This window comes from Panthera uncia, chromosome X (genome assembly GCF_023721935.1).
Source record: "Panthera uncia isolate 11264 chromosome X, Puncia_PCG_1.0, whole genome shotgun sequence".
Lineage (NCBI taxonomy): Eukaryota > Metazoa > Chordata > Mammalia > Carnivora > Felidae > Panthera > Panthera uncia.
The window spans coordinates 12,135,052-12,145,232 of NC_064817.1; the positions used below are offsets into that span (position 1 = coordinate 12,135,052).

At 44.6% G+C, this 10,181-nt stretch overlaps 1 protein-coding gene across 4 annotated transcripts in view; it reads right to left on the reverse strand.

The window, feature by feature from the left end:
* Window positions 1–10,181, reverse strand: part of CTPS2 (CTP synthase 2) — a 104,215-nt gene that overhangs the window by 19,584 nt on the left and 74,450 nt on the right. For all 4 annotated transcript variants that reach the window (XM_049643504.1, XM_049643505.1, XM_049643502.1 and 1 more), the window contains one exon: window positions 1,269–1,324. In XM_049643504.1, coding sequence (XP_049499461.1) covers window positions 1,269–1,324 — 56 coding nt within the window. The remainder of the gene's footprint in view (window positions 1–1,268; window positions 1,325–10,181) is intronic.

The window sequence follows — 10,181 nt, forward strand, 5'->3', positions numbered from 1 at the left end:
TGCTTCCCCCTCCCATCTCCAGTGCATATCAGAGGCACAAGAAGAATGGAGGAATGGATGGTCACAGTATTGTGTGCACAGTAATTCTCACACCTTCTAGCTACCACTTAGGCAAAGCAGCTCAATAGTTTTTGTCCCACCAGTTAGGCCAGTTCCCAATGGAAATAAGACCAAAAATGGCCTATACTCAGCAAAGTGTTCCCTAATCGTAGTGACACTGTTGATAGCCTACCCGGCATCGAGTCCCAGCGGTCTTCCCTCAAAACAGAACCGTGGACTTTTCCTGGCATCTACTCTACCCCCACATGACCCATGGGATTCCATCTCCCCCATTCTAAAAGTTGGTCCTGACTGGTCTAAGCCAACATGATAAGCCTATCCCTCTTGGCTAATGAATGATCCAAGAACTCAGGTTTAAACCTGGTTTAGCTTTGCCTTTGGAATGGTTACTAGTTCAGAGGTGGGCAAGTGATCTGTATTGATCCAATCAGACTGAAGAAAAACTTCCATGTCTAGGAGAGATGCGTGTTGCCTCAGCTGCAGCTGGTAGCCATCTTGCACCTATGAGGGAAACCAGCCTAGGACAAGGTAAACACCCAGAAAAGGGTAAGGCCAAGAGAATCCCAGGGATAGTAGAAGCCCTGATTATACCATGCCTGGAGCCTGCCCAGCCTCTGAACTACCTATTATCTGATATAACTAGTTTCTTTACTGTTGAGGTTGGTTTGAGTAAATAACAAGCAGGGATTTTGATTCTTCCCAGCCAAAAGCATCACAATTGATACACCAATTAATCCTGGTATAGATAGTCTGCACCTTGGGGAACCTATGCTTCTCATGTGACAATCTCAACAGTCACTCTTAGTAATCATGTGACACTAAGGCTCTTGCTCAATGTAGATTTCCAAAGAGGTTCCCAAACCAAGAACTCATTATGTGATACCCAGAGATGCAACCCTAACCTGAGAGACATACGGTTCAGAAGATGTAAGTTCCCTTTACCCAAACCTTCCAAAATAAAGGGCAGGAGGTTAAGGATAAAAATGATGACCTTACCTTGGTCTAGGAGACAAAAGTTAGGGTAACATAGAACCCTGATAATGTCCCTTGTGCAGATACTTAAAGATTTTGCCTTTGAAAAGCCAAGAAGGGCTGAGCCCAATGGATACCACAGAGCTGGACACCTTTTCCAGAGGTCTGCTTGTAATCACCGGAGTTCCTTTAACTAAGCATCTACATTCCATAGTAATTTAGTGTGTGGGCCATACCTCATACCGATGTCTGTGCCTTTCTTCTATAAAAGGAACATCACCATAAAGTTTCCCTATAAAGATACAAGAATGAAATTAAAATCAAAGTAATCAGTTTTGGAATCACATCGATAGCATATGTATGGGGGACATCTCTTTGATCTCTATCCATAGGTTAGAGGCCCAAGAATTAACTGGACTCCAGATAGTAATCTAGATTTTCTTCTCTTACAGTACAGAATAGGAATAGCTTCAAAACCCTAAAACAATTCTCAAGTACGCCATCACCATTGCATAAAGGGAAGCTCTCTGTTAGACAAGTTCACCGTGGAGTCCAAGAGATGTGCCCTCCTTTTATACACCTACCTGCAGTACTGAGAGGGGGAGTAACGTCTGCACCATCCCTCCTGTGCAGATTCATAACAGGGCTCATTTTACAAAAGAACAAAACAAAACCAAAGGAACGGAAATGAAACTGAAGGACTTGCCCAAGGCCCCACCCCGCTGGCAGCACAGTTCTGCCTTGAGCCCAGGCCCCCCCGCACCTGGTCCATGCTTTCTCCACCACACCAGCCACCTCAGTGTAGTGGCCAAATTGGTTTGCACTCTGCCTTAAAAATAAGCCTGTCCTTCGACTCTAACATTTGACTGTAAGAATTTACCCCGGAAAATAGAAACAAAGAGAGTTCACCATGAAGATGTGCACTGCTTCATTATTTACCAGCGGACAATTGGAAACAAGCCCAGAGTCAGGAATAGAGGACTGCTGGATTAAATGAGAGCACATCTATACCAACAATTCTGGGTTTTTTTAAGTTTTTTAAAGAATTTATTTATTTATTATTTTGAGAGAGAGAGCCCAAGCAGGTGAGGGGCAGAGAGACAGGGAGAGGGAGAGAGAATCACAAACAGGCTCCTCACTGTCAGCGTGGAGCCCATCACGGGGCTGGAACTCATGAACGGAGAGATCATGACGTGAGCTGAAACCAAGAGTCAACAATTCTTAACCAGGAGTGCATGGCTCACGATCACATGTGGGGCTGCTAAAACATGCCCATGTCACTGCAGGTGCTGCAGCCCAGGGCAGCATGTGGGGCATGACCAATCTGGCAATGGTCACAGTGACCGGGGGGATGCCCAGTGACGGCAGTGTCAGGTGGATAGCAGTGGCATCCGTCACCAGACCCCTCTCAAGAACGGGCCCCCGTGGATCATGTGCAGAAGCAGGACGGCACTGGCACCAAGCGGGTTTTAACACTGGAGCAGCGGGAGAGGCCAAGAGCCACCCCCTCAGCGCCAGCCATCATGACGCAGACCCCCGGCACACAGAGAAGACCCGCCAATGGTGCTGGAGCACATCGTCCAACTACAACAGAATGGCCGGCAGTGCTCAGTTCAACAGGCAGGGGGTCACCAGACTCTCCAAGACGTCACGAGGCTGCGGGCAGGGTGTTCCCACCAAGACAGACCAAATGCCTCGTGCCTCCTTTGAGATTTTTGACTCAGATAAAGCGCCACATCAGTTGTATTCTCGCATGACTGATATATGATCATTTATCACGACTGAACTTCTATTTGCGATTTTGTCCCTATAGATGCAGCTCCCTGGTGATGATGTTAACGATAGTGAATATTTACCACATGTGTTTTAGAAAAATCGGAAATAGGTGCGCACAGGGTGCTACTTTGAGAGAGCTCCAACATGCCACCAAGAGGGGGCTCGTTCACGACAGAGCCTTTGTACTCAAACTATCGGTTCATAAAAATGAAACGAAAAATGGAAACTAATAGCACAATAATGCCCAGTTGGGGGGAAAAAAAAGAAGAAGAAGCGTATGTATCATTGTGAAGTTACAAGAGAAACCATTTGAATGCTCTGGACCTAACTTTGAAAGGATCCTGATTCCCTTATGACCTCTGACTTTGTGATCGATCTTTTCCTCCTGTGGGCCAAAATTTCCTCTCTGCTTTCTCCATTACAACAGATGACCTAGAAGTCCAATAACAGAGCCTGCCAATATTGACAGATGGTGAGGAAAATGGCAAAAATCTCCACATTACGATATAAGGCATTATATATATTTATATATATGCTTTTATAAATAAAGTTTTATTGGGAAAGCCACACCCCTTCATTTATGTATTGTCTAGGCTTGCTCTCCCTCTAGAATGGCAGCGTGGAATAGTTGCAACAGAGACTGCACCAGTCCTCTACGCCATTTAATGCATGTGTGGCTTGGGCAAATTATTTCACCTCTCTGCCCCAGCTTCCTCATCTGTAAAATGGGAATTACAATAGTCCTATTTCATAGGGCTGTTGTAAGTAAATCATGTGATTGCTATTGTTATCTCTAGACTAGGAAATCCAAGCAGGAAGATGATGGACATGATGGGGACTTGTCCCTTCAATTCTTATAACCAGTGTCTAGCACATAAGCAGGTAACCAATAAATATTTGTTTAATGAATGAAGCATTCTTTCTCTCTCATATATATATATATATATATATATATATATATATAGGGGAGAAATATATATACAGGCGATATGATGAAATATGGTTTCAGAACTTTGGAAATACTGTTTTTTGCATTCAAATTCTTTCCCAGTGGCTTACAAATCTGTCAAGAACGAATTAACAAAACTAATCCTTTGCCATATCCATGAAAAAAATTAAAATTTCCTTTAAAACTATATGTTGAGTATCAGCTCAGGATCTTAGCAGTCCAATTCTATTTGAAACCTTACAGGGCACAGGCTGACTCAGTCAGTGGAGCATAGGACTCTTGATCTCTGGGTTGTGAGTTCCAGCCCCACATTGGGTGTAGAGATTACTTAACATAAAATCTTGAAAGAAAGAAAGAAAAAAAGAAAGAAAGAAAGAAAGAAAGAAAGAAAGAAAGAAAACACCTTAAAAACAAAATCAAACCAAGAATGCTCATTCTGGGGCCCCGCCCCAGGGATTCTGATTTGGTTACTCTCAGGAGAGTGCCTGGGCATATGGGTTTTTACAAAGTGCCTCCTCCCTGTGCGTTCTGGGCTAGGAACCACTGATCCACACTGTCACTGAAAGTGCTGTAGGAGGACAGTCAATGACAAGGCAAGATGCTAGCTGCTGCTGAATGTGGAGGGTATCTAGGTGTGGAGTGAAAAGACTGAGGGGTAGAGACACCATGTTATGAAGAGCGGTTCTCCAGATGGATTTATCAAGCGCACACACACCATGGCATGATCTTGGCCACAGGGGAAACCCTCCACAAAACAACAGCCTTCCTGTCAATTCTAGTCTTTCTGGAGACAAAATCAAATGCAACACAGGAGCACCTGGGTGGCTCAGTCGGTTAAGCATCTGACTTGACCTGAGGTCATGGTCTTGTGATTCATGTGTTCGGGCCCCACATTGGGCTCTGTGCTGTCAGTGCAGAGCCTGCTTTGGATCCTCTGTCTCCTCTCTGCCCCTCCCCAGCTCATGCACGCTCTCGCTCTCTCAAAAATAACATACACATTAAAAAAATCAAATGCAACAGAGATTAAGTGCACATAAGGTTAAGGTTCACTTAAGAAGTTAGGCGCCTGGGTGGCTCAGTCTGTTGAGCGTCCAACTTCGGCTCAGGTCATGATCTTGTGGCTCTTGAGTCTGAGCCCCATGTCGGGCTCTGTGCTGACAGTTCAGAGCCTGGAGCCTGATTCTGGGTACCCCCTCTCACTCTGCCCATCCCCCACTCATGCTCTGTCTCTCTCTCAAAAATAAACATTAAAAAAAATTTTTTTAAAGAACCAAGTGCCAGCAAAGCTTTAGAGAAAAGCAACTGATAAAAGTCTTAAAACCCATAAAATGCTCCCAACATAGGCAGCAAGACACCAATAATAAGTACAAGCTATTATTTTTTCTCTCTTTCTTTCCTTCTTTCTTGAGAGAGAGAGGGTGCACGAGCAGGGGAGAGACAGTGAGACAGGGAGAGAGAAAATCCCAAGCAGTCTCTGCCCTCAAACTCACAAACATTGAGATCATGACCTGAGCCAAAACCAACAGTCCGACGCTTAAGTGACTGAGCCACCCAGGCGCCCCGATACATAATATATTCTTTTTTTTTAATTTTTTAAAATGTTTATTTATTTTTGAGAGAGAGACAGAGACAGAGACAGAGTGTGAGCAGGGGAGGGGCAGAGAGAGAGGGAGACACAGAACTCGAAGCAGGCTCCAGGCTCCAATCTGTCAGCACAGAGCCCGACGTGGGGCTCAAACTCACAAACCGGGAGATCATGACCTGAGCTAAAGTCAGTGGCTTAACCAACTGAGCCATCCAGGTGCCCCCAAAATATATTCTTAATCGATGCATGATCCTGCCCACTCCCGCTCTCGTGTTAGTAATCCTAGCAACTGAACCTGAGTTATTTTTCTCTCCTTTTCAGAGCCAAAATTTCCCCCTTCCAAAAAGCTATATAAAGCCAAAAGGTGAAGGAAACCAAATGTCTATGGCCAGAAAAATGGATACACAAAAACGGTCCATACATACAATGCAATATCATTCAGCCTTAAACAGGAAGGAATTTCTGACCATGCTACAACATGGATAAACCTTGAGGCTATTACACCAAGTGAAATAAGCCAGCCACAGAAAGACAAATTCTGGATGATTCCACTTATACGAGGTCCCTAGAGTAGTCAAATTCATGGAGACAGAAAGTAGAACCGTGGTTGCTAAGGGCTGCAGGCAGGGGGAATAGGAAGTTGTTAAATGGGTACAGAGTTTCAGTTTTGCAAGATAAAAAAGTTCTGGAGATTGGATGCACAGTAATGTAAATATCCTTAATACTATTGAACTGCACACGTAAAAATGTTAAGATGGTAAATTTTATGTTACACGTATTTTACCACAATTAAAGTATTTTTTAAGTTTATTTATTTTGAGACAGAGCAAGAGGGACAGAAGGATCACAAGCAGGGGAAGGAGACAGAGGGAGAGAATCCCAAGCAGGTTCCACATTGTCAGAGCAGAGCCCAACTTGGGGCTCGATCCCAGGAACCTCGAGACCGTGACCTGAGCCAAAATCAAGACTCGGACGCTTAACTGACTGAGCCACCCAGGTACCCCCACAATTAAAATTTTTAAAACTGAAATTTATACAGCCCCATTCTTGCCCCCACCATTTCCTCTTCCCCTAACTTCCCCTTTATCCAAACCTCCCATCCGCATTGTTTGCAACCTATCTTACTGAACTGCTCTCAAAAACCCAGCAGATCTGTCTTCAGTTGGGACCACAGTAACTCCCCCTTTCCCCATCTGTGACCTCTGTTCCTCTGTGCCTTCTGCTGGCCCCGTTTACTAGCTGTTTATCCTCAACTGGAGACACCTGCCCAGAGCTGTACCCTCCCTTCTTCCCCCACTTTCACTCCTAAAAGCCATCACCCATATGCTGTTGACCCGCATTCTGTACCTTCTGATCCTTCCCTTTCACCTGGGCTCCACAGCTCCTATTTCCAGGGGGCTAGAGGAAATCACCCATGGCATGGACAAAAGGTAAAATCGCTACCTGATGGGTTTTGTTACCTCTTTCCTCTTGACAGTACTGCCTTGCCTTTGCACAAATAGCTTTTAACTGCTGCATGAGTGTCTTAATTCAGGTCACTTCGAAGACTGCCCAGAACCATGCCCTGTGCTAATTAGGCACTACCAGGAGCTAGAACTCTCTGTGTACGTGCAAGTGTTTGCTGGTATTTGTCCAACGAAGAGGTTGTTCAGGGTGTGGATATGTGGTGTGTTTGGCTTGCATAGTGTTGGCGGACACACGGTGTTTTAAAACTTTAAATACGTTGCCAACATTTAGAAACCATGAGATTTCTCATGAAACTCCAGATTTCCAGATTCTGTTGAAAATTTAGACGACTGGCAACAGTGAATGCACAGTCCTTCATGTGACTATCAGTTTTAGCAGTTACTCCTTTGATGGATCAAGTCCTTGTCAATTTGCCCCAGTCCCCACCACTCCCTACTGCCTCTCTGACTCTAAGGCCTGATTTAGCTGCCACTGATTGTTGAGCTTAAGCTGTGGCATCTCTTATACCTGGCTGTTTGACTCATTTACATTCCCAGCCCAGTTCTACTGGCCCAGCTGCTCAGCCCTATGTTGATTCAGTGTGTGTGTCCCTCCTCAAGCCAAGCGTGTGGTTTCAGACTGGCTTTCAGAAGCCAGAGTGGGGTCTACATTTCCTGCTCTCCCTGCTCTCCTTTCACAAGACACTCCGGAAAGCTGTGGAATCCTGTCCTGGGTCTCTCAGCACAAGGCAGCTTTCAGCTCCGCAAGCTGTTTGGGTGTTTCTATTCCCCCTTTAATTAAGGTCCAGCCATTTGGTATAGTGAGGTGGTCAAGAGCTCAGGCTCAGAAATCAGCTGAGTGACTTTCTAACAAATAACCTGGCTAAGATGCCTTTCTCTCTCGTGCAAAATTCGCCTGGGTCCTAGGGGTGTTGAAATAAATAACTGAAATCATGCGCATGACGTCCTAATTACTGATGCTTAGAAAGTGTGCAGTTAGGGCCAGCTACTATCTTTGTCCTTCTTTACTTATTACTTTTAGATTTTACTACACCGCTTCCTTAGTTTTTATAAAACATCTCATTTCTTTTAAGTATCTAAACTCCTCCTCTTTCCCTAGTTTTGTTTTTCATGATCTTTTACCTCAATTTGCTACTATAAAAATGCTAATTTTCTATTTTTGAAATGTGATTCCTTGCCTTTAACTCTACAGTTTTTTCCTTGCTCGAATCTCTTCCCCTCCACCCGACTTAGTATTCTTATCCTATTTTTAACATCTCTTTTCTTAGATTTTTCTTTATGCTTCTGCTAGTCCATATTAGCAGGTGGGAAGCAGAGAGACTAGAACGACGGGGAGGTCTGCTCGTCCTCACCCTAGGCTCACTGCTTCTCCCCTCCCACTGCCATCGCGGGACCCCATTCTTTTTTTTTTTTTTTTTGTATATTCATTAAAAATTTTTTTTAATTGGAGTATAGTTGAAATATGATGTTATATTCGTTTCAGGTGTACAACATAATGATTCAGTATCTCTATGTTATGCTGTGCTCACCACATTGACTCACTCACCATTGACTATATATATATGCCCTATACTTTTTATTCCCATAACTTACTTACTCCATAACTGGAAGCCAGTATCTCCCACTCCCCTTCACCCATTTTCCCCAACCCCTCACCCCATCCTCTCTGGCAACCATCAGTTTGTTCTCTGTATTTATAGGTCTGGATTCTGCTTTTCATTTGTTTATTCATTTGTTTTGGGTTTTTTTAGATTCCACATTGTGAGTGAAATCATATGGTATTTGTCTTTTTCAGTCTGACTTATCTCACTTAGCATAATGCCCTCTAGGTCCATCCATATTGCTGCAAACGACAAGATCTCATCCTTTTTACGGCTGAGTAATATTCCACTGTGTAAATGTACCACAGCTTCTTTCGGCATTCATCCGTTGATGGACACTTAGGTTGCTTCCATATCTTGGCTATTGTAAATAATGCTGCAAGAAACATAGGGGTGTATATATATTTTTTTGAATTAGTGTTTTCATTTTCCTTGGGTAAATTCCCAGTAGTGGAATTACTAGATCATATAGTATTTCTATTTTTAATTTTTTTTGAGGAATGTCCATACTGTTTCCCACAGTGGCTATACCAGTAGTGGGGCCCCCCATTCTTAATACTGGGTCATACCCAGGGGTGCCTGGGTGGCTCAGTCGGTTAAGCCTCTGACTCTCAGCTGACAGCTCAGAGCCTGCAGCCTGCTTCGGATTCTGTGTGTGTGTCTCTCTCTGCCCTTCCCCCAATCACACTGTCTCTCTGTCTCTCTGTCTCTCTCTCTCTTTCTGTCCCCTCCTCTCAAAATAAATAAACATTAAAAAATATATATTAGGTCATATCCAGAACTTTGAGAGACATGCAGGTCTTATATTGACAATACCCCCTTCACGTTAACGATCCTAACAGCCACACTGAAATAGCGCCTTTTCTGTGCCGGGCACTGAAGGACCCACATGCATAACTGATTTAACCCTCAGAAGAACCCCCTGAGGCAGGAGGCATTCTGATGTCCGTTTTGCAGATGCAGAAACTGTAGTGTAAGCACCTACACAGCCAGGTACTGAGAGCTGGGGCTGGGGGGGCCTCCGATGGGGCAGTGTGGCTCCTGCAGCGGGGCTGTTAGCCTCTCCACTGGTTCCCATGGGTGAAGTGCTGGGCACAGAGCCAGTCCAGTAAGGGTCACATAAATGCCTTCTGTTGTTGTGTCCCAGACCTGTGAGTCCCCATATCCACAAACACGCTAGCGAATGGTTTCCCCAGCAAAAGGCAGGAAGGAGCAGGGGAGAGAGCTACCCGGCAGCGTGGACCACCAGCAGGGAGGCAGCGAGGCTCGCCAGCTGGCATGCTCCCATTGGTCTCAGCACGACAAATTACCGTGCCATGGACTTGCAACGTCCCTAAATCCCGGGTGACTTCTTTTAGATTGTTTTGTAAATCACCTCATTAACCGAGCCAAAGCTTTTTGTATGGCGTGATTATTTTCCTAAACCTCCTAACAATCTAACCACACCAGGAACTAGAAGCTGTTTTTCTCTATCAATGCCTTGATAAGAGATAAGAAAGCAAAAGCAATTTGTCTAGCCGGTGAAAATTTGTTCCACCTTATCCCCTTGCCTTTCAGTGCTTTCAAATTGGAGATTGACCACTCTGTATCTTCAAGGCCACGTATTTAGCCCAGATCCTTAATGCGGGCACTCACTCAACACTTCCTGGTTGGCCTGTTGCCTGTTCTCTCCGAACAAAACCTTTTTTTCCCTTAGAGTGAAGCAGGGCCAAGCATTTTAGTCAAGCCCTCCTCCTCATCCTGACGAAATGCAAAGAAGATCCCCAAAAGGA